Source organism: Barbus barbus, assembly GCF_936440315.1.
Source record: "Barbus barbus genome assembly, chromosome: 19".
Taxonomy (NCBI): domain Eukaryota; kingdom Metazoa; phylum Chordata; class Actinopteri; order Cypriniformes; family Cyprinidae; genus Barbus; species Barbus barbus.
The window spans coordinates 9632119-9658098 of NC_136747.1; the positions used below are offsets into that span (position 1 = coordinate 9632119).

The following is a 25980-nucleotide window of genomic DNA, read 5'->3' on the forward strand; positions in this document are numbered from 1 at the left end:
ACTCGATGGATTACATAAAACATTCCTTCTGTTTTGAAATCCATGCGTTATAGTAAATAAGTGGAACGAATGTTATCGTCACGTTAGTTATGCACCGCTCTGACTCCAGCCGTCACGTCTACTGCGTTCATCTTGCTCATTTGGGTTCTTTAAGGCATGATCTCTCTGCTTTGCCTTCAGTAGACCTTCAGGATGCTTTACCGGAAATGCTAAGTTGCCACGACACAGAACTATGTACAAGAAATGCTAATTTGAAACACTCTTAATGTAGCATAATCTTAACCTGACACCTTATTTTAAGTTATGGTGTGTAACTGTATGCTGTGGACTGGGAGAAAGGATGATTTCACACAGACTGTCAATACACATGTCCATACGCAGGCCAATGCATTGATTCACAGAAGCTTAACATAAGCATACACATACTCTATCACTGTACTCAAGGCTGTTGTTCCTCATCATGACAGGCTGATAGAAATAGCAACGTGGGCCTATTTTCGTTTCTGATTTTAAACAGGGACTGAACTTTTTATGATGAACCATTTTTTCTCAATCTTCAAAGATGCTTGTGATGCTTCAAATATAACTTGGAGATTGTTCACCTAAAGATTACAATTATGGCTTTCGTTCTTATGCAAAACACTGAACTGTTTTTGACCATACAGTGAAATAATTATTTCTTATTATCATTGAAAACAGCTGTGCTGCGCAATATATTTGTGGAAACCATTTATTTATTATTTTCAGGATTTTTTGATGAATTTAAAGTTCAAAAGAACAACTTTTATTTGAAATGGAAATCTTTTGTCACTTTTGATCAATTTAATGCATCCAAATTGTTTTATAGTAATTTAAATATTTGTATTTAAAGGCAGTATAAATACTACCGTTATTTATTATACAATTGTAATTTAAAAAAATCACCTTACAGTAAAGAAAATGCAGCTTAAATTTAAGCAAAAAGCTTTTAATAAGCTAAATATAATTTATTATTTCTTTTAGATTTTGAGATAAGATTTGACTGACATTTCAATAGATTTCATGTGATCCGAGGCAACCAGCCTCAGCAGATTTTTGAGTTTTCTCAACTTATTTGTTAGGAAATTTCTCAATTTTTGTTGTATAAACTTAAAACAAGAAGTTGAGAGAACTAAAAAAAATCTGCTGAAGCGGGTTGCCTTAAACGTTTAAGTTTGACCATTTTTATTTTTACAGTTTTTTACATGCTATGAAAGTCGTCAAATTAACATTCTGGACCCATTGGAGTTTGGATCTTTGAGGAAATTATAACACAAGTTTCATTTTTGGGGGTAAACCAATCCCTTTGACTTTGACATTCCTACAACTTTTGCTCCCAGTATTTTCCGAGTTTGCAAATCTAATGAAAATCAATTTTCTAAACTTCAAAAATATACTGACAGTTATGATGATAATCTGAAACACATTAAGCTCAATTTAGACCATGTGGTTGTTAAACACATTTGTTTTTTAAAGGGATAGTTCACCCAAAAATGAAATCCTGTTGTTATTTACTCTCTCATGCTGTTTTAACCCTATAAGTGTGACTTTCTTGCGTAGAACACAAATGGAGAAATTTAGCAGAATGTTCAAGCTGCTCATTTCCACAGTCTTTGGTCCCCATCCACTTAATATGGAAACATGGCTTGGACATTCTGCTAAATTTCTTCATGTTGAACGAATATGTTCAGATGGGTTTGGATCGACATGAGGGTGAGTAAAAGACATCTGAACTATCCCTTTTAAGCTTCTCAAATTAGTTGAGCTATTTGTTTCCGTGTGTTTGAGTGTTTTCGACGTCATGAGACAAGCACCAGAAGCCCGTCCAGCTTTTCTAACTGATGACACAAGCACGGGAGCACAAAATGTGATTACATTTCCTAAATCTCTCCAACTATGCAGCCTGCGAAAGCTCTCTCAAGTGTCACTAACAGGAGAATTATTCTGTTCAATAAGTAGCAAATGAGCTGCCTCTCTTAAATCCAGACGTTTGAGCTCGTTCTTTGGAGATTTCTCTTTGAAAGGACTTTGGAAGTAAAGAATGGGATAAGCTTGGATTGCAGGAGGGGAATACATTGCTCATTCTGAAATCATTTCAAACTGCTCATGTGAATCCTGATCGCATGACACTCTGTGTTGACTGCTGGTTTTCATATGCATGGGAACAATGTAAGCTGATTTGGATGATTATGGCTGTGTTCGGAATGGCATAATACTATATTAATATTCAGTTTGCATGAGAAATCTACTGGGTGCATCGACTCGAAGATGTCCAGGTCATAATTCAACCAAAAAATTATCTTTTACATTATCTTTTTCATAATGCAAAGTCTATTTTAGGACCAGTGATATATTTTTCATCAAAATTAAGATTTTTTTCCCTCTCAAAAGTCTGAATTAAAATGCATCCTGATGTATTATAACTTCCTGAAACTTTTTTTTTTTATAGGCAGTATAAAAATACTACCATTATGCACCCTATCATTCAAGAATTTGAAAATGTTTTTGAAAAGAAGTCTTTTGTATTCACCAAGGCTGCATTCATTTGATTAAAAATACAGTAAAAACAGTAAAATTTTACAATATTTTTACAATTTAAAATACCTGTTTTTATTATATCAATTTATCCCTGTCGAATGTCAAAGCTGAATTTTCAGCATCATTACTTCAGTCTTCAGTGTCACATGATCCTCCAGAAATCATTCTGATATGCTGATCCTTATTATTATTATTATCAGTATTGTGCTGCTTAATATTTTTGTGCATACCGTGATTTTTTTTAAGCTTCTATGAAGAGTAGAAAGTTCAAAAGAACAGTGTTTATTTGAAATAGAAATATTTTGCAACATTACAAAAAACTTGTCACTTTTGATCAATTTACTGCATCCTTGCTGAATATAAGCATTCTTTTATTTAAAAGAAAGAAAAAAAAAAAATGGACCCCAAACTGTTGAGCGGTACTATGCAAATCTTTTAAACATTTTAAAATTATGTAATATTTTTAAAAATAATAATATTAACCTAAATGCTCTGTATAATAATATTTAGCATGATATTATTATTATAAATATATATATTTTTTAAGAGTTTGTGTTCAAATATGACCCAGACATGTTCTTGAAAAGGTTTCATAAGATTTGCCAAAATATGTAATATGGCAAACAGAAAAAAATACAAATTCAATCTTCCATTCCCAGTGTGATGAATTAACCAGCTGTGATTTTTAACATCTCGTTCTTCACTATTTGAAACACACATTCTTCCATAAATTGGAAAGCAAGCAGTAAGCAGCACACTAGTATTCCATGCTGAGCAAAGCCCATATCTGTTCATTATGCCAATAATCAATAATCTGAATGAAAGTGCTGCAGGTTAATACAAGACCCAAAACCTCAACGCATCTCTGAAGAGAAAACACGTGGCCGGTCCTCTCTGGTTTAAGCCAGTCCTCACACCCAGCCTTCTGTTCTTCTGCGTAAGCCGCTCAGACAGAATATTGATATGAGCCATTTTTCACCCAGCAGTCTGCCTGAGCTCTCTTCCCCATGGCCAAGGTTAATTAGCAGTCATTAAAGAAGAAATATATGCTTTCCTCCTCTGGTGGGAATGAAAAACGAAGGTGCGGATGACTCGTAGATGGCAGCGGAGTGAGAGGACAGCCTGTCACCATGGTGATAGAGACTGGGAGGTAATGGTCACCAATGTGGGGATGTTTAATTGTTCTGAGATTCCTTCAGGTGCCTTTCAACACGCTTGATTAATGGTGCAATCCATCCTCACAATGAGGGCTTTTGAATATGAATGGCCACCCAACCTGAAGTACTCTATACTCAAAGTATATAGAAGTATTAACTTTTACACTCTTCTATGCGTTTGAAAAATGAGATTGCTCTATTTCAATTCCACTGCTCATTGTGTACACTGTTTTGGAGATGAATGGAAGGTTTTGTTCTTTAGATCAGACACTAACAGTCTAACACACGTCCTTGGGAAATGCATATGGTCTGTAACCTTATTAAAGTCGCACTGCTGCAATGTCAAACTGAACTCAGATTGTGTGGAGTCCCGAATGACCAGCGGCTGAGGGAATCGATGTTTTCTAGACCTCTGACCTGCATTCTCACAATTCTTCATTCCTGACATGTGAGGACTTATTCGGTTTAGCTGATAGGGGCATTATCCTGTCAGACAGTACACTAACGGTTAAGACTATTTTTGTAGTCATGCATTTTGTAGCCAAACTGCTCGCCTGGTTGTACATTTTGCTTGAATTGTCAAAAAGAACACTTCTTATAAGTTATACTTCCTAATGAGAGGGAATTTAAAGTCGACATGAAATGTGCTCACAAGCCTTTTTACTTTTGTAATGTGATCTTGTTAACCAAATTACTGACAAAATGTTTAACAAAAAGCTTTTTTACAATTTTCTCTACAATAGTGAAAAGAAAAAGATGAAAAATGTGCATCATGATGATAATTGAATGGTTTTTTTTTTTTTTACTAAAAATTACTGGAAATTGTCAACAGAAATTAGAAGTGATTTTATATAAAAACTGGCCAATCATATCATGGTCAATAATTAAGAATTATTTCCCACAACTTATTTTATGGCCTCGTTTTACTCATTTGTGCACTTGTTTTAATTTAGGCAAAATGAGACCATGATTTAATTAAATGTGGAAACAAATTCTCATCTAAAAATCTGTCTGTCTGTCTATATATATATATAAAATGTGACATATTTAGATGTTAAAGGCAGGGTAGATGATTTCATTCAAAACCATTTTTGTTATGCTGGTTGAAAGTCTCTTCACATGCAATCATTAAGTTAAGTGATCTAAATGTATTTATATGCGTGTATATCGTCTGTGGAAGGTGTAGGACCATAAAATGTTCATCCAATCATATCCCTCAGTCCAAGGGCCGTGATAGACTGTCTTACCTGCCTGTCAACGTATGTATTTGCACACCCTGTTCGCACATATATGATTTGTCATCAGTGTAGTCCATTACGTTACTGCAGAGCGAGCGAGAATGGAAGGCGTTATAGTAATATTATGCGCTTTGTGCTGTAATGTTTTCTCAGCGTTGAATGAGACATTAGCTGATCTGACCGCATTGCATTCATCCCTCATCGTGTCGCTGGTTAGCCTCTGGTCTGTGTTCATGTATTTTGGAGGGGGTGTGGCTTTGGAGAGTGATTTACAGGGAGGGTGGGCTCTTATGCTTTCAAAGCTAGCTTGCTATTGCTATCCTCTCTGAAATCACCTACCCTACTTTTAAAAATGATATTGAACCAGTAAGATAAAAAAGGATGGGATTATCAATCAAGAATTGAATGGATTGCAAAGAAGCTTATTTTTAAGTCTGGAAGAAGCATCGGACGAATCACTCCCAATAAGACTTGGAAGGTGTAGTAGGAAAGTAAATAGTGTCCGCTTTGATTTCATGTCGACTTTAAGACTGAATTGTTTAAAGGGAAAGAAATCTAAAACAAATGCCTGTAGAAAAACGGCACCCAACTCTATATCATAGTGGCACATAAAAGCGGTAAATAGCCATACTCGTGACCAATATGCTAATGAATGTAATATGAGGACCAAAATAACCATCACTGTACAGTAATGTGCTCATTAGAGACAGCAAGCTGTTGATTTACTCGAGACACACAAGCGGTTAAATACGTTTTCTATCACTATTATAATATGGAGCTCTTCATCGTCAATGGCTGATGTGCAGTTCGCTGTGATTGGGCCGCAGGTGGGTGAATGTGACGCGGCCGATGTGGTCCATCGTTTGTCCTGTGGATGTTTTCCTGAATGCCCTGAGAGCGAGAGTGCTGAGAAGAAAGATCCCACCGCACCAATTAAACCACATCAATTTAGCCAGACTGTCCATGATTGGCTGCTGGAGGGAGGATAATGGAGTAAAGAAATCGAAACTACAAATGAGAAAGAAGGAACCGAATACACAAGATAGCGACGAGTATGGAGAGATAGTGAAGTATCGTAATGTCATCCCTGTCAGAGACCTGATCCTGGTTCGGAGCTGATAATGACGGTGAGCTTGGAAAAATGCTCTTGCTTCTTTTTCACAACAAACCTTCCTGGTTTATTTGGGGTTTATGCGGGGTGGCAGGTTTCTCCTTATCTCTGTGAGTCTACACAGGAGCCGAAGACACTCCTAGTGGCGCGGTGTCTCTGGTTTTCCAGCTCACAGCAACAGCATTTGAGTCGTTCAGCTGAGGCAGCCGTGGATCGAAACGCAACAACTCGCTTCAAACAGCTCAAGCTTCCAGTTCTGGAACCATCTTGTCCATTTCGTCCTCAAGTTTGTGTCAGTGTGCCAAACAGACAAGCACCAAAGAGTTCATGTTGGTCGATGGGAATACTAAAAGGTCGTTTGATTGAGGATGAGAGGTGGGCTTCACAACTTTGTGATCTGATGGCTTACTTGTTTTGTCTCAGAGCACTTTGGGGAAGACGAAACAAAATGAGAGTTAGACACCATTTCCTCAAGGAGATATAACTATTGCTTGCAAGGCAGTAAAAGAACAGTGTTCAAATTTTAGGTGAGTTTAGGCACAGAGGAATCAATAGGCACACTATGTTCCAAAACCTAGTGAACTGCCTAGGCAGCAATTTAAGGCATCATGGGTCTGCCATTGACACAAAGCCTGTTCCAAAAGGTAGGTGGCGTAATTATATTAGCATCGCATGAATCCTTAGTGGACAAGAATGCATTGCGATGAGCAGTACAATAAATCCAAAATGGTGGACAAAGTGAGAGAAATTTTAAACATTCATTTAATACTGAAAAGCATAGCTACAAATTGTTTAAAATGGTTAAATATGAACTATTTAATCAATCATTTTTTGTGATATGCTCATTTATGCTTATTAGAGTATTGAACCCATCTAAAAATCACAATTCATTGTTCATTTTTCAAACTTTAATCCAAAACTTATTTTTAAAATAATGATAAAATATGACAATTTCTAATACAATATCATATGAAAAACTATGTAAAATATAAATTTATGATGAATTTATATAACATGTATACATGAACTATACCATTCAAAAGTTTGGGGTGAGTAGGATTTTATTGATTTATTTATTACAAAAGACTGAGACTGTATTTATTTGATCAAGTACTTTAAAACGATTAACAGTAAATACAGTAATATTCAGAAATATTACAATTTATAATATATTTAATGAAAGAGCTGCCTTACAAGTACTCTAATTAATTTAATGAACATTTCCCAATTTTGTAACCATATCATCCTATCAGTGGTGAGTAAAATGGGTTGTATAAGAAAAGCAAACAATAAAACATTTCTTAAAAACTACCAAGCGACAAAAGATTAAACTTTTATATTTTTATGATTTTATTTGATATTTTTGTATTTTCAATTCTGTCAAGCAAGCACACAAACAAGTGAACATACCTGTCCTGAGGCTAAAGCCTATTATTGCCTACAGGGGAAGGCGTAATTAGACCTTGCTGCGTAGTAGTCCCCCCGTAGGGTGCTCTGGGGTACTGCACTCTGACGAGTTCTTGGCTTTGTCCTTGTTATTGTTGGGCTCGTTGTCTTTGATGATGTCATACTGGCGGCAGAACAGAGCTATCACACCTGTGCACAAACAAGCATGAGGAAGTGAGAGAGAGCGAGATGATTCAGAGAGTTGAAGACAGGATGGCAGAGTGGTAGTGATGGATGGGATGTTGTCGAAAAAAATGTATTGATGGATTGCACCATGATTCTTCCTCAAATAATAACATACCAATTATAGCCGGACTAGCACAGGATGATGAGCTGTGCTGCGGCCCTGAGTTTATGTTGTACTACTGTCCTGTTTGATTTATTCTCTAGACTTCTCAAAGGCTTGATGTGGATTATAAAATATAAGGAAGCCCTCTAAGACCCAGTTATAACCTTAGAAACTCTCTTGTCTTTTCTCTGCTTTACAAGAAAGGAAGGGTTTATGACCACAGACTACAGAGCTTGAAAACTAAATAATCAAACTTTTACATAAAACATTTTTATCAAATCCCTGTGTACCATCATTTGCATTTGTACATACAAAGAGTTAGAAATGTCAGAAAACTTGAAATTAGATTTGAAATGTATTTTTCATTTAGAAAATTGCTAGTAAATTTCACAAAGACACTGCTACATTTGCAAAGAATTGGCAAGTAACAGTGAAGTACTGAAAAACTAAATATTTTCTCCTAAAAAACAAAAATCCTTTTGTACAGTATATCAAATATATTCAAAAATTATTCAACTTTATTCTAAAATTGTAAAGAAGTTGCAAAAGTTTTAATTTGTCATTTAAATCTGAATAATTTTCAAATCGTTTGTCATAAAGCAACATCTCAGGAAAATGTTATGTGTTTTCAAATTCAAATTTGACTTCCTGTTATGAAATACGACATCATTTCATACATGTCCACTGTAGAGGACACCGGGACTAAAAGCATGCTTATTATGCATTTTGGGAGACATAGCAATTGTATAGGAAAATTAATTATATATAAATTTTCTTATGAAATATTAGATATTATTATGAAAATCTGGCCAATTATTATTCCCATTATGACAATTCTTTTTTCAACATGCTGTCCCAACAGCAAAACATTAATATGCAAATATTGCACTGTGTTTAATGGGAAAACCAGAATTTTTTACACACATATTGCATAAAACAAAATTTTGTTATATATTTTATAACATAGTTGAGAATCATCCTTAAACAAAGTTTAGTATAAAAAAATCCTGAAACCTAAACATTGACTGGTGATTTAAAAAAAACAAATCCCATTGTTTTTGCCTTTGTGATGTCTATTCATGTCATTTTATTTTTAGAAAAACTTAGTCCTAGTGTCCTCTACAGAGGACATAGAATAACATATGAGTAAAATATAATTTTTCAAAAATGTTATTTTTCCATTTTTGTCTTGCTCTAAACAATGCAATGATATGAAAAAATACTAAATTCACAAATTCGCAAAGCTTTTTTGGGGAGTGTATAATATATATATATATATATATATATATATATATATATATTTAAATATATTAATTTATATATTTATGAAACTTTAATGTATAAATTAATGAAACTTTAAAAATGAACTTCATTATAATTTTTTTTAAACGCTATAAACTTTTTGTGATTTAGAAATGTATAGTCTACATTCTATGTCCTTCATATTCTTTTTCTTCATGTGACACACATCTTTTGATCCAAGTGTGAACAGAAGAAATCTCACTCAATCTGACATTTTCAAATTTAATCTAGGTGACTTTGAAATGTTGAAATACATTTGTGTGAATATAGTTGCAACAGTAAGATGATTCTCACCAACAAACTGCTCACGTTCTTACCTGCCCACATGACGAGAACCACCACGATGATAATGATCTCTCCAGCCCTGAGCTGGGCGGCCTGGCCAACCTCCTCCATGGTCACTTCATCTGAGTGAATTCAAACAACCACAGTTAATTCGCATGCTTTCAAAGCCAAAAACATGCACAGCTCTGCAGTTATCAAAGCTCAGGCATCGTAACAACATGCAAACCACAGAAGAGTTATTCAAAGAATTAAGACCATCTTCGAACATCTAATTAATTATCTAATTAGCCTAAAGAGGATATAAAGCCTAAAGCAAACATTCTTCTCTGGCTCAGATATGACCAAACGGTCATCATTTTCATCAAACTGGCTGCTTCCAGCCAAACCAAAGTGGAAGCTCATCGGAAGCTCATCAGAAGCCATGCTAGAGGATCACTTGAGGGTTACGCTCTCCTCTCGCTGGGACGAGACCTCAGGGGTCACTTTCTTGTCTGGAGATTGAAAGTATCTAGTAATTAAGGCCTTGTTAGTTAAAAGAAACTACGCAGCGCTCTGGTCTGTGTTCACTGATTAACCGCAGAGGGAAAAGCGAAGTTCTTCGGTGCCCTGCTTATCTGAAGGAGCAGAAATACACGTTTCGTAATGACAGGGAGAAGTTAAACTCGTCTCTTTGTGTGCCTCTTCTTTCTCTGAAGAAAACGTCAATACACTTCAGGTGAAACTGAAATGTTATTGGATGTCTCAGGCGTTTGAGTGCAGGGGAAAAGTTGGGGCATTTTTCAGCTCACCATCGACATCAATACATGTCATGAGTCCAGTAAGAAAAACAACATGAAGCCACCCTGAAGCGACGGAGAGGGGAGGCCCACGAAGAGAAAGATTAACTGTCTGTGTTTATTAGCCGCTCTGCTATTTAGTGAAGTGTAATGGTGCTCGCTTGATTAATTAAGAGTGTAACGTGAGCACTAATGCCTGATGATTAAACTGTTTTTTTTGTTAAAGCTACTGCTATCTAACTGACACACGCATCAGCTAAGAGTTAACCATCCGTAAACCACTCTCTGCTGCACTCAAGCACATTTCTACCTCGATCCATCACAAATGACATTAGTGCAGAGCTAACAGATTTTAGATAGATCCTGAAAAAGAGAGCTTTATACCTTAATGAAGAACAGTAAAAACAAAATTGCTTTGTTGCATGTGGAGTCAAGATATTTACAAATATGATTAAAAGATGAATATGAGACAAAACTATAGAATGTCATATTTTATTATTGGGTGATTCAACAGATGTTTTACCAGCTAAGAAGTTCAGCACTTTTAGAGTTTCATCCCTCTATCTGATGTGAGCATAAGTATTACAGTTGCCTCACAGGTCTTTCTAAGTGATCAGCTGTGTCCTGTTGCATTAATTCTTCAGATATTAAAAGCAGGGAATGTGTCGTATCAGTTATATTAATTACTTCTGCATTCTGGATATTGCATTCGATGATGACACACAAACCAGGATGAAGATGAGGTTGCTGACGAGGGAAGCAAGCAATTTGGATGCTAAAAGAAAAGAGGAAGTCAACTAGAGCTATAGCAAAAATAAAGGGCATGGAGAAATCAAGAGGTTGGAAACCACCAGCAACCAACAATGACCTGATCGGCTGAGAAAACAACAGTAGTTGATGACAGACAAATCATAAAAGCTCTGAAAATGAACCCCAAAAGACGTGTCTGTAAAATCACCAACAACTTCCAGAAAGCTGTGGTGATGCTCTGACAAGCTACTGTCCTCAGGAGACTTTGACACAGAATTACAGATGCTACACAGCAAGATGCAAACCTCTGACCAGCACCAAAAATAGAAAGGCAAGATTAGAGTTTGCAAAAAAGCACAAAGGTGAGCCAGAAGAGTTCTGGAACTGTGTTTATGGACAGATGAGACAAAGATGAACCTTTATCTAAGTGATGGGAAAGAAAAAATGTGGAGCAAAAAATGGAACTGCAAATGATCCCAAGCATACAGCCTCATCTGTAAAGCATGGTGGAGGTGGTGTCATGGCATGGGCATGCATGGCTGTCTCTGGAACAGGCCGTCTCAACCTTACTGATGACTTAATGTATGATGACAGTAGCAGAATGAATTTGGAAGGGTACAAAACCATCTTGCCTACCAATATTCAAGAAAATGCCACCAGATTCATTGGGAAGTGCTTCATATTGCATCAGGACAATGACCCAAAACACCCTGCCAGTTCAGTCAAGGAATTTATAAGGGCAAAGAAATGGAAAGTCTTAGATTGCCCGAGTCAATCTCCAGATTTAAATCTGATTGAACATGAATTTCACCAGCTGGAGAGGAGAGTAAAGGCAGAAACTCCCCAAAACAAACAACAATTGGAATTGGCTGCATTAAAGGCTGGCAAAAGTATTTCAAAGGATGAGACCAAGAGTCTGGTGATGTCTATGTGTCACAGACTCACTGCTGTGATTGTGTTCAAGGGATCTGTAACTAAATATTAGCTTTTAATCTTTTATATCTGCCTTATGTTCAACTGTCCCAATACTTATGCTCACATCAATGAGTGGGATGAACTCTAAAAGTGCTGTTCTTTTTATTTGGTAAAACGTGTTGAAACGGCTAATAATAAAATGTAACATTCTGTAGTTTTGTCTCATATTCATCTTTTAATCATATTTGCAAATGTCTTGACTCCACAGCCCACAGAGCAATTTCATTGCCCTTTCATTGATTCAGTTTTTTTGGCCCCACTGTATATTATAATGTTTAACACTATTGACACTAATAATATTGTATTTTTTTTTACCCTAAACTTTTGAATAGTAGTGTACATAATTTAATTACATCAAATGAGATGTGCACTAAATTGATTACTTATTTTTCACATTTTTTGTAAGTAAAATTCCCTGAAATTAAATCATGGTTCACTGTTCTTCAAAAGCATGTGAGGGATGAAGAGGTATCATCATTTGACATTTCACTGATGTCTGAGGTTATACCTCCGTGAAAACTCCCGTGTGGATCCTGCCCGACTCTAACCTGCACGGCTGAGACTTTGACACCAAATGTCATCAGCACGGTCCAGTGCCAAAGACTGACGCTCACCCACAAAATGGCAAGCGTTTCTGGAACATAAACCTCCCCAACAGATGTTTGTCCAAGTAAGTAGGTCATCGAAATGGATTATACAACAGAAAAATTGACTGTATTGTGCGTTGCTCTAGATAAGACAAGCTCCTAGTAACATAAAAATTAATGGGAAAACGCACAAAAGTGAACACTTTATGCCCTGAATTATGATACAACACCATTTTTAGAGCGGTTGTATAACCACCTCCCCGCTGTGTGTTTTTTTCCCTCTACAGAAGTGATTTGACTGTTAGTCATCTTTCAAATGAACCTATTTTTTTTAACTGTACAAATCTTGCACCATGAATGTGTTTTATCAGCATTGTATCTCTGCAGAATCTGAATCTAATATATCTGATTTATCCTAAAATCTAATTTTTTTAATAATTCATGTCATTCTAAAATTGTATGACTTGTAACATAAAGGGATGTTTTTTTTTGTTTTTTTAATATATAAAATAGGCCTATTAGTTCCATGCATTTGCATTAAATAGATCTTGGGATTTCAAGCTTCAAAAAGCACCAGAAATGGGGTCCATACATTCGTAAACTATGAATCATTCAGACCTGGTTTGTGAACTTCTATTCCATCTATTCACTGAAAGATCTCACTTCAAAGAAGAATCTGTTCGTGAGTCAGACATAGCAACATCTCAAACAGAACTACTGCTGAAGTCAAATATTTCAGTCAATAATGCAGTAAATTTCATCTTAGTATACTCAGTGCCTGTATTGCTTATTCCATCACTTCTCATATTATCCCTCCTTAACGTGACTCGCTTTGTTTCATACTCTATTTGTAAGTCACTTTCATAAAAGCATCTGCTATATGAGAAGTGCTAAATGTAAGCTTCAATCTGTTCATAATACAAAGCTATCATGTGGCTTCAGAAGACTTGGGATATAGTGCAGAAGGCATATATACTAATTTTATGACACTGCTATAGAGCTTTTTGCTTTTTTGCAGCTTGACAGCCCCAGTCCTCATTCACTGTCGTTATATTGAAAAGAATCACCAGCATATTCCTTTGTTTTCCATTAACAGGAAAGACAGTCATACAGGTTTGAACTGACATAACAATTAGTAAATGGGTGAACTATGATTTAAAATTGTATATTTTATTATGGTCCTGCTAGCCGCTCTTGTCACAGCTGCAAAATATAATGTTGAAATTGCAATAAATTACATTGTATATGCTAAATAAAGTTGCAACTGCAGGATATGGATTGTTTCCATTTCCGAAATGGTACTCTGAAGTGGTAGTTGTTTGTTAGTGCTGGCTTACCTGGACTTTTGGAAGCCAGTTTCTCTGATTCTTTGGGAGTGCGGAACAAAACAGGTTCACTCAGGGGGCTTGTGCCGCTCATGCTAATGGACTGCACATGGACAATGTACTCTGTGTCTTCCTCCAAGTCCCATAATGCACATGAACGAGTGGTGGTGTTCACTTCCTGGATGAATCGCAGCATACGAACGTCCTTTTTCTATGAACATTAAAATAAATAGAAATCTGAGATTGAGAGCGCTAATAATATAAGAAGAAATGTGGTTGATGCCACAACATGAAATAAAAATCCATCCTATTTAATTTCTTAATACATCTTCCTGTTCTAATTGTAAACAATTCATCAGTGCATGTTATATTTGTAATAATCAGTATGTAATATGCAACAACTTTCCTCTTTGGTTGATGTCACTCTTCTTTTTCCTCTTCCTTTTCTCTCCCTTTTCATATCCAATGATGCATTTTTATCCATTTATTTATTTATTTTTAGATTTTTGGAAAGATAAAGAGGGTAATTATAGCCATTAATATTTTGTTTAATATTTAATATTTAATTTGGCCAATACTGCAAATTAGCACATTAGCTACTGGTATTTTTATTTTAATATATTTTGCTTATTTAAATTTCTCATTTATTATTAAAACCAATTTCAGAACATAATCACTTTTATGTTCTATGCTTTTAATAACTTCAAATAAATAAATAGCAAATGACACCATGAAACCCAACTATAACAAATATCCCATATATCTTTGGATGCCCAATATATTTAGATATTATTTCTCTTTCATTTTTCTCTCAACTCTGTTTGTGCACGTTTGTGCATGCACCAAAAAAAAAAAAAAAAAAATACAGAGAGAAAGGAGAAATAGTTCATATCCAGTTTAATTTGATAATATTTTTTCCCCCACTTCAAAGCAGGGTTATAATAGCCTCAACTGCAACCATAAAAAATTCCCAGTTCAGTTTAACCTGATGTACTAAAATAATTAAAACTAAAACTGAAATAAAAATAATAAAAACTACAAAAAAACCAACACACTAATAAACAACATCAGTATCGAAAGTATTAGTACAAGATCCACCAATCCTACATGTTTCACTCAAATGCATCTAGTTCTAAAAGTAAAATAAGTTTCACATGTTGACTGTAATAATGTCTGTCAGATAACATGTACAGTGTGCACTAATAAACAGTGCTATTGGCCCAATTCATTCTTAGTGAATTCCCACCATACTTGTGATAAGTGGTTGTGATAAGAAATTCATGAGGAGATAAACAGTTAACACACACACACACACACATATTCATGCACACTGCAGAAACTCTGTCTCGCTCAGTTTGGTGACAAGCTGTAATGGCTTTGTACTCCAGCAGATGGTCACTGCAGTCCTCATTACGGAGGTCTCCACAGTGACTGCTTTCCTCAAATCTGCTTACACACACACACACAAACTAATGCATGCATGCATAAAACATTTACAGAAAGCTCATGGCCACATAAAATATCAACAGCATGTGCCCTCGAAGAGAAAGCAGCCCAGTCTACATCGACACATAATCAACATGCTTACACAAGCATTCCTCCATGATATTGCCTCATTAAACTTGAGCTATGAGGTAATTTTGCCATGTTTTGCACATGTAAGGACTTGAAATGGACCATATTCTGGTTCAATACCTGCTGGGTAATGGCGAACCCAATGACTGGGTCTCCCTCCAGAATGTCCCATGTCACTATTGCCGAGTTCCCCTCCAGTGCTTTGATGGTCACATTGAGTGGAGCAGATAAACTGTCTGAGGATGACAAAAATAAAAGACATGAAGGGATAAAAGGTGCTGATGTGACATACTGCAAGACTTCTTGCGCTTACAGTCCCGTATTAATGATAAAAAACATTAAAACTGCAGAAAATGTGCTCGACTCTGCATTGCATGCACTCTCTACATACGAACTTCAAAGTTAATGTATGATCAATTTTGATTTTTGAAAAGATAATCATTTTTCTATTTTAACTCTTCACTGTGTATGATAACAATAATGACTTTGTTTTCCTAGTGTACTGCTGAAGCAACATATAAAAGCACTCAGAAAGATATCACATTTTATCTGTTACTTTTAGCTTTACCAGAAGCAGAATGGACAGTCATTTGTGTCATTTATAACAGTGAGTAAAATCACCCTCCAGGTGATAAACAGGATTTTTTAAAATATAAAAAGTTAATCTGATACCCTCCACCTCCCCCAGCACCACCTGTCTAGATATTTATGCAGCAGCATATATTAAATGCTCACTGAAGCAAGTCTATTGGTAATATCAAGCCCAACTTTCTCTGCTGCGGCAGTGTGCATAGTAGATATTGTCTACCAAGAACAAATACATAAACATTGCCATAGCCATCACATACTAAAATTCTGAGAGTTGTCCTGATTAAAACAGAAAAGAAACACAATAGCCTGCCATACACAAGTTATTTGCCTGTATAAAGTAAAACAAATCATAAATCATAGTTCATATGTTGCTAGGGTGTTTCTATATGGTCACTTGAATTCATAAGAGCCAGAACACCCAAGCACAACTACAAAGCCATTATGTGTTCAGTTGTGAATTATGATGGTACTACAAAGTTATTTTCACCCCAAATATTTCATTCTGTCTTCTCTGTTATGTCGTTCTCTAACTCTTTTTCTAATGTCGAAATGAACAGTGCGGTTTGGTTGATGGAAATGCCCCGATGCTTAGCTCTATGTTTGCTCTAGATCAATATTTCCACTGCTCTTTACTTTTATTTACTGTGTGGAAGATCTTAGATTGTTATCTGAACCAGCCTCTTTGTCTTTGATGGTCATCAAACAAAGAAAATGGCCTGGCACAGCCTAGAGGACACAAAGCCAGCCGCCGTTTGGCCATTGGGCATTTTTTTCACGAATTAAATGGAAATGCTTTGCAGCTAAGACATCAGAAGTTGTGTGTCATCACTTGTCAGAATGATAATATGCCGCTACATAAATCGGTGCATGAAGATCTAATCATCAGTAATGTTTGTTGACTACAGAGTGAAATGGTTGTCTGCTTAACGTCATCCATCACAATGTAACAAATTCACACCCTGCAGATGGGAAATAATGTATTTAAAGGGGATGACAGAGAGAGAAAGCCAGTCATCCCTGAGGACACAATATGTCTCCCACTGGGCAGGATGTGTTTGGAACAGTCATACATTACACTTTAAATAGGGGAGTAATGTAACATGCATTCAGAAACATGCCTCAGTAGTTTATTGATGCCTATGAGGAGCGCATTCGCATCCCAAAATTAATGGTTCATGAAATCTGTGCAGAAGGTTAGTTTGCCTCAAAATTTCAATTCTCTCATCATTTACACACCTTCATGTTGAACCACTTCCCCACAGAACACAAAAAGAAAAAGAAAGTGTTCTCTTCCATACAATGAAAATTAAAAGCAATTTAATGGCCTATGTGTTATATTCACTAAAACTATAAAAAAATGTTTTGGGTAATTTAAATAAACTGAAATAAAATATAAATATTTGATGAAAAACTTTTAAAAAATGTACATGATGTATTGATAACTAAATGAGGAAAGTACTAAAATTACTAACTAAAACAAGCTAAATATAAATACTAAAAAACAAAATGTCAAAAGCACAGCAAAATTACTAAAAAGCAAACATAATTACTAAAAAGTAAACAAAATGAAAAAGAAAAAAAAAAATTAAAAGCTCATTCATAATTTTAATCAATACTGTTTTTTGAAGTCAGACAATAGCTTTGTGTAAGGAACAGACCTAAATTTAAATCAGTTACAATGACCGAATACAACACGGCAATGAATATGCTGAAGTGAAAATGAGATTTGAGAGCTATGGTGGAAAATACAATTTTCAGTGAATAACAACTTTGGTCTCTTCCTCACATGAAACTATTGTATGACTTCAGAAGACTCTTAATATACTGCACAAGTCATATTTTTAATTGCATGTACTTTAATAGGGTCTTACATTCAGCTTCTGGTTACTATGTGCTTTCACTGTATGGAAAAGAGCTGCATGAACATTCTGCTAAACTACTAGAAAATCAAGAGGATTTGGGATGACATTAGGATCAGATTTTCATTTTTTGGCTGAACAACTCCTTTAAATAAGAAATAATTACTTTGAATTGTTCTTATTCTAGTTTAAAGCTACTATAATCAAGCCATTTGTACACATTTCACCTTTAATGATGCGTTTTATAATTTGCCAAAAATCTTCAACACTGGGGCTTCACCTATACTCACTGGCGAAGCCTTTCAACTTAAATTACCCTTTTAAAAACAAATAAGGTCAAGCTGCCTCAAACACATTTGTTACCACCACTGAAGAGTTGAGGTTTCAGACATCATTTTAACACATATAGTACATTAATGTAACCTCAAGAACCTCAGGCTGAAGACGCTCATTCAGTCTTTCTGGATCCCATCGGTTGGTAATGGCTTCTCTCATAAGACTCATGTTCTATAGGTCCTTGGCTTGCAGCCAGACACCAAACCTAAAGTGTATTAGCCTGTCTGCAGAGACAAACATGATTTGAATGTATGGACTCTCAGGGTATTCAATCTCGCAATGAGCACTGCTTAGGAATACCGTCTCCTGGAAAAGTTCATGCGATTCATTTTTCAAACTGTCAAACTGAACTCACAATCATATTTGCTAGTCGCCCTTAAAGGAAGCATGAGCGTTCTGGTTCCTATGTGTCTAAGGGGTGTGCAGTCAGGTGGGCAGAAGCGGTGATACTCGTTACCTAGACCTGCAGCCATGATTTAGGGAGCCCTGGCTGTGAGGTGAATCTCCTGGCTTGGCTTGACTGCATCCACGGTCCGTGGACATGGCAGCCCTCGTAAATATGTAGCTTAGTGCTGCCGTCCCACAGGAAGCCTTGGAGGGATATTTATTGCTGTAAATGTTGGTCAGGTAAAGAGTAACCTGAAGCTCATTTGATGGAGAGAGGTTGTGCTATCTTGTTTCAGAGTAAATGCAATATTTTTTGAGTAGAGAAATTTTTTTTGTGTTTGTATGAGGCCGTCAGGTGCTGCAGCTTTTCAAAATCAGATCACAAGTCTGCATTTGATCAAAAAAGTATTATGGTGCAGCATGAGAAAATTGTACATGACCGCTTTTACAATTTTCCATTGCTCCTATGATGAGTGTTCAAGTCTTCAACGTATCTTTAAGAAGACTTACAGAAGACATATACCAAAAAGAGGTAAATTATTCAACATGTCCCATCATTAGAGGTAAAATATGTAACTTTTCACAAAATATTTTATTATTAGAAATGTTGAAAATGGTTGTGCTTCTTAATAGTTTTGTGGAAACTAATATATAAATAAATAAAAGTTCAAAAGTACGACATTTATTTAAAATCTTTTGGAAAAACAATGTAAAAATATTCACTTTGACTTTTGATTAATTTAATGCATCCTTGCTCAACATGTTTTAATTTTTCTTTTTCAGATATTAATTCCTAACAAACAAGCAAACAACATTTCCAAAAAATCTTCCAAAATTCAGCTGATGTTGTGCATTCAGATGTGACAATAGTTTGGGAACAAAATTTCCAAAAGTGAGCTACACTGTAAAAAAAAAAAAAAGTATAATTTTAACTGTAAAATTTTGTAAAAACACTAAGGAAACCAACTGCTAATAGGTTAACATAGTATGTTCCTGTACTATATACAGGGAAAAACTGTAAAAGATCTAACCAGACATTTCATGTAATTTTACAGTAAAATGCTGTTAATTAAAAATAACAAATCAATGTATAATTTAAATCAATGTATAATTTACAGTCAAAAACTGTAAACTGATATTCCCAGAATTCCTTGCGTGATACTCCACATTTGAAAGTATTTTGTTTAAATAATCATGTTTTTTAATAGCTTTTGTTATCAGTTATGTACATTTGGGCTTTATGTTACATCTTCTGTTGTTTAATGAAAGTGTATTGCTTTATTTAAGTATCATGTGTGTTACCACGATGGTGTTTTGTGTTTGTATGAGTGACTCTGTGCACCTTCTATATATTAGTATATACTTCTGCTTGTGGTGAAGCTACCTGTGATGAGCTTTGATTCTTCATGTGGCTTTCTCCTTTACCACCTGTATTATTATGGTGGTTGTCAGTATGTTAAACAGATTTCAATTGCAGTGTGTGTTTTGCTCTGTAAATGTGTTTACAGTTTTTCTGTATTTTTTACAAAATTATTCTGACAACCACTGCTGCCAAAATTATTTTGTAAAAACTACAGAATTTTTTTTATAGTGTATATCTGACAAAAGCTTAATTTGAGGACATTTTAATTGGAAAATCTTTAATCAATAAAATAATTTTCTTTTCTTTTTTAAGGTTTATCTGTTACAGAGTTTGTCTGCTGTATTATAATTAGCTTTATATAAAAACATTAGAAATCTATTGCATGTCCTCATTTAGTGAAGGAAATGTTTGTGTTAGTCAGGTTTTGGTGGGGACCAAATGGATGGTAAAAACTTGAGTGATTTAAATTGTAGAGAATAGCCAATGGTACCATCAAAGAAAAACAAAAACCTAATAAACACTAAATCTCATGTTAATGGAAATCGAAAATCACAGAAAGGTTTCTGTGAGAGTTAGGGAACAGAAAATATCATTAGTTCAGCATAAAAATAATAGAAGTCAAAGAAAATCCTCACCATGACAGGAGAAAAGTGAAAAATTGAGGAAAACTAGCAGCTTAGACCATAGTGTCATTATTTCCTTGATCTGCGAGATTATTTCTCACTGTAAAGTAATTTAGCAAAGCTCCCTTATGGGGAGGAAAACCTGAGCCTCTGATTAGCAATTCAGTGATGTCAGAGATGACAGGATGTAGTTTGGCCTGAAGTCTGTAAGTAGTTTCACAGCTCAAGCTGACCTCTAGACTGAGAATATTACACCCTTGAGATTCAAATCCCAATCTCTGATCCAGAGACCCGTGGCCTGCTTCAACTCAGAGGAAGTGATGCAAACAGCTTCCCTCCAGCATCTAATAACATCTTAGCTTGGAGTGTGTGCCCCACCTGACCGCCTTTTATTTTCAGATACTTTTGACAATATTTTGTGTGAGAGTAATATCAGCCAGAGAGTATCCACCATCATAAAGTTTGTGTTATAATTAGGGCTTTCAATTCAACTCGCTAATTCTGTGTGATTTATTATAAAAACAAAATTGCAGAGACTAAAAATTAACACATTTAATCAAACCCTACGACCCCCCAAAAAAATCCTTAATAGAGAAGGAGAGAAGGCATGTCCTTTTTGTATGAATAATTCATGCAATTTGCAAATGGAAGATTTTACAGTATTGCATTGCTCTTTTGAGAATATATGCAGTATACAGTATGTATATATGTATACACTGAACAAAATTATAAACGCAACACTTGTTTTTGCCCCCATTTTTCATGAGCTGAATTCAAAGATCTAAGACTTTTTCTATGTACACCAAAGGCCTATTTCTCAAATATTGTTCACAAATCTGTCTAAATCTGTGTTAGTGAGCACTTCTTCTTTGCAGAGATAATCAGATGGCAGACATCGTGTATGGCATCGAGTGGGTGAGCGGTTTGCTGATGTCAACGTTGTGGATCGAGTGGCCCATGGTGGTGGTGAGGTTATGGTATGGGCAGGCGTATGTTATGGACAACGGACACAGGTGCATTTTATTGATGGCATTTTGAATGCACAGAGATACCGTGACGAGATCCTGAGGCCCTTTGTTGTGCCATTCATCCACAACCATCACCTCATGTTGCAGCATGATAATGCACGGTCCCATGTTGCAAGGATCTGTACACAATTCCTGGAAGCTGAAAACATCCAAGTTCTTGCATGGCCAGCATATTCACCGGACATGTCACCCATTGAGCATGTTTGGGATGCTCAGGACCGGCGTATACAACAGCGTGTTCCAGTTCCTGCCAATATCCAGCAACTTTGCACAGCCATTGAAGAGGAGTGGACAACCTGATCAACTCTATGTGAAGAAGATGTGTTGCACTGCGTGAGGCAATTGGTGGTCACACCAGATACTGACTGGTTTTCAGACCTCCCCAATACAGTAAAACTGCACATTTTAGAGTGGTCTTTTATTGTGGCCAGCCTAAGGCACACCTGTGCAATAATCATGCTGTCTAATCAGCATCTTGATATGCCACACCTGTGAGGTGGATGGATTATCTCGGCAAAGGAGAAGTGCTCACTAACACCGATTTAGACAGATTTGTGAACAATATTCGAGAGAAATAGGCCTTTTGTGTACATAGAAAAAGTCTTAGATCTTTGAGTTCAGTTCATGAAAAATGGGGGCAAAAACAAAAGTGTTGCGTCTATAATTTTGTTCAGTGTATATTAATTTGTTTGATGATCTGAATCTTTTAAGTGTGACAAATATGCAAAAAATTTAAAAAACAGGAAGGGGGAAAATGGCACTATATCGGTGTACACTAAATGTTTAGAATAAATATTTAGAAGTCTGTTATGGTCATCAAGTCTGTATTTATTTATGTACAGTAAAAGTGATACAGTAATATTTTTAAAAAAATTTAATAAACATTTACAATTTTAATATGTTTTAAAGAGTAATTTATTCCTGTGATGCAAAGCTGAATTTTCACCATCATTACTCCAGTGCTCAGTGTCACATGATCCTTCAGAAATCATTCTAATATGCTGATTTGCTGCTCAAGAAACATGGACATATTATTATAAATGTTGAAAACAGTTGTGCTGCTTAATATTTTTGTGGAAACTGTAATACACTACCGTTCAGGAGTTTAGGGGTAAATACGATTTAAAAAAAGGAAGAAATTAATACTTAAATTCAACAAGAATGCTTTAGTCAAAAGTGATAGTAAAGAGGTTTATAATGTTACCAAAGATTTCTATTTCAAATAAATGCTGTTCATTTGAACTTTATATTTATCATCCTGACATTTTTTTTAAACTCTTAAACATTGATAATAATTAGACCCATTATTAACAACTGAGCACCAATCAGCATATTAAAAGGATTTCTGAAGGCTCATGTGACCCTAAAGGCTAGAGTAATTATGCAGAAAATTCAGTTTTACCATCACAGGAATAAATTACATTTTAAAATACATTAAAATGTAAAACAGATATTTAAATGATCACAATATTACTGTTTTTACTGTATGTTTGATGAATGCAGCCTTAGCAAGCATAAGAGATTTCTTTAAAAGACATTAATAAGATCAATATATATTGGCCTTTTGTTAGTTTTATTTTTTTTTTTCTTCAGCTAATATAGCAGATGGTAAAACTGTAAAATGCATTAACTACTGCACCACAGTTCCAAACATCTGAGCAATTCAGGCTTCATGTGCCGCATTATACACACAGGACAAACAATATATCGACATGTCTTTTTCTTTGTCTGTTCAAGTATTGCCAGCCTTAATTGGGGAGCTTTTATCAGTTAAATATTAATTTATGTGATTAAATGTGATTAACTCAACAGTTTTGTGCAATTAACATTTTACTGACTGACATCCCTAATGCGTCAAAACAAAACATCAGTCTGATAAACTGATATATTTGCTCTAATATGCAATGCACTGGCCCCACTAAACAACATCAGACTCATAAAATATTCACAGTGTCCTCCCGTAGCTTTGATGAGATGCCTGACACTGTCAGATGAAACAAACATGTGAGAGCTCGGAGCGAGGAACTCCGCGTTGCACATTGCAGGGGCACCTCTGCCTTTCATCACAGGCGTCATAACAAAACACACCAGGCCTGCAATAAGACCAAACCCTGTAAAGTTGATCAGTTATTCTCTGACATGTTTGTTTCACCTGCTTCCTCTGTTGCTTCTGTGTTCTTTTCATAATGGTGAGAAAATGTCACTTGCTCTCTTCATTAATATTCCTCCGTCCTGCATCACTGCCAGAGCCTCGGTATAAAGACGTACGGACAGAGGCTTTGTTACCGCTCTAGACCACATAAAAGAGAAAAGCAGAGTGAAAACGGTTGGGTGTGCTTTGTTTCTGTGGATGTCTATTACAGTTAATCTGTACATAATGTTACACACTAACAGCCACTACACCGTAATCACATAGCACACGCTCTGCTCTTATTTCCACAAACAGAGGTTTCCACAGCCCAAATTTACGTCTTGACAGATATATGGCACGGCCACATAATTTCACAGCAACTTTTATGATACACTTCTATTTCTACACTATTATAGCAGTATATCATTTTCAGATTGCCAAACAGGTGCCGCTGAAGTGAAATAGTAGACTGTTTTAGCAGACTACCCTCCTTCACCAAACAACTGTAATAGAATGAAATTGCAGTTGACTTCCCCTAGAAAGCCAAACATTTAAGTCCTGCAGGTTTCTTGAGGCACTGATTTATTATGCGATTAATGTAATTTTCTGTTGAACTTCAAAATCCGATTATGTCTTGTCAATCAAAGGGGGGCGGGAAAAGCATTTGCTTGCTCAGTGTATAAAATGTCTATTTTTTTTATTATATTTTTTTAAATAAAGTTATATACAGAATGCAAGCAACATAACAACATACAGTGCTCTCATCCATTATATCATCACAAAATCTGTCTACAATGTACAATAATCACAGTAACAATGGTGCATGTTTGGTGTTACAGATTCACATACACGTTGAAAAAAAGGTATCCTAAAAATCATAATATTTCAATTAAACGGTTAAACAGCAAAGCTACCTTATATAGGTTAAATCATGTAGAAATAGCTCTTAAAGTAACAATTGCAGGTTATCATTTCAAGCAGCATGATATTAGCAAATTCAAAGTAATTTCAAATTACTGCCGATATATTTCACTTTTTTCTAAATCATTACATAATACACTCATTTTCATGCAAATTAAAACAATAATAACAAATACCTGGAAACTTGCTTATTAGGACCAGTTATTGTTATGAATATTTACATTTGCCATTGCATCCGTTTTGTAATGCTTTTGTTTCAGTGTTAAAACTGGCACTGGTTTTAATGGGGGGGGGGGGGGGGGGGGGTGAATGTACATTAATTGTGATAGTCATTAGTTTACATTTGTCATGCAAATTTTCCATATCTACGCTTTTTATACTGAGAAATTAAGTTTTAAAGCACTTTACAAAAGTACATTTTTATTGTAATTTCTTTCCAAGCTGTGTAATTACTTATCGGTATTTTAAAATAAGATAACAGAAAAGGCTGAACAATCCAAAAAATTATATTGCCAACAATCTGATATAGTTATCTGCATATACATCTTTGAAACAAGCTAATATTTTTAGGTTTGCAAATGAATAAAAAGCCATGATTCTCGAGAGATATCCAGGCCTGAGAAAAAGCATACTAACATCGATATTAAATGATATATTGCTTTGAAAGGTGCAATTACTGGAGAAAGACCAACGCAAATACGATTGAATGGATTTGTGACATTGACAATTAAAGTAAACATTATTCTGCTGTATTTAGCTGTTCTAGTTATCAGATCGTTTCCCATTTAACAAATGAATTCAGTATAGCCTACTATTAATGCGTCTGCGTCCAGACACATTCCCTAAATCCCAGTGCACTAAAATGTGATCTATTGTGCATTCAAACTGTCATTTCTGTCTGGCGACCAGGTTTCTGCTGTCTCTGAGCACAGAATCAATTAGGCTCACATGAATTGTTCACAGCATTTACATGCAGTCTGAATGAACAGTGGAAACCCACGAGCGTCTGTGCTTCCCAGGGAGGGCTGAACAGGTAGTAGCGCATCATTTATTCATCTCATACCCGCAACCTGTCTGTTCTCTGCCAATGTGAACATATCAGAATGCATTGCTCTATGAATATTGTTTGTAGCTAAAAGATAAAACCGTTGCAATTCTATTCATGCATGCAAAAATAGTGGAATAGGGGTTTGTGTCTGTTTCTATATCGTGCGCAAAAAGCCCATACATGACCATATATAACAATGACATTCCTTACTAAATGAGTAGCCTACTATCCCGCAAACTTACCGGCATTAACCGAGGACATGGAGATATAAGCCAAAAACAACAATAACAGCGCAGCGCACGAGCCTTTAATTCCCCACAT

General features: G+C 35.6%; 1 protein-coding gene across 1 annotated transcript; it reads right to left on the minus strand.

Annotated features, from left to right (window-relative positions):
- Positions 1-4517: 4517 nt before the first annotated feature.
- LOC306885230 (fibronectin type III domain-containing protein 5b) lies at positions 4518-25980 on the minus strand (the record flags this gene model as incomplete). The annotated part of the gene is made up of 6 exons (XM_079441630.1): positions 4518-6489; positions 7473-7658; positions 9417-9506; positions 13810-14008; positions 15493-15608; positions 25902-25980. 5 exons carry the CDS (start codon positions 25978-25980, stop codon positions 7519-7521), a joined length of 624 nt encoding a protein of 207 aa, XP_079297756.1. The 3' UTR covers positions 4518-6489; positions 7473-7518.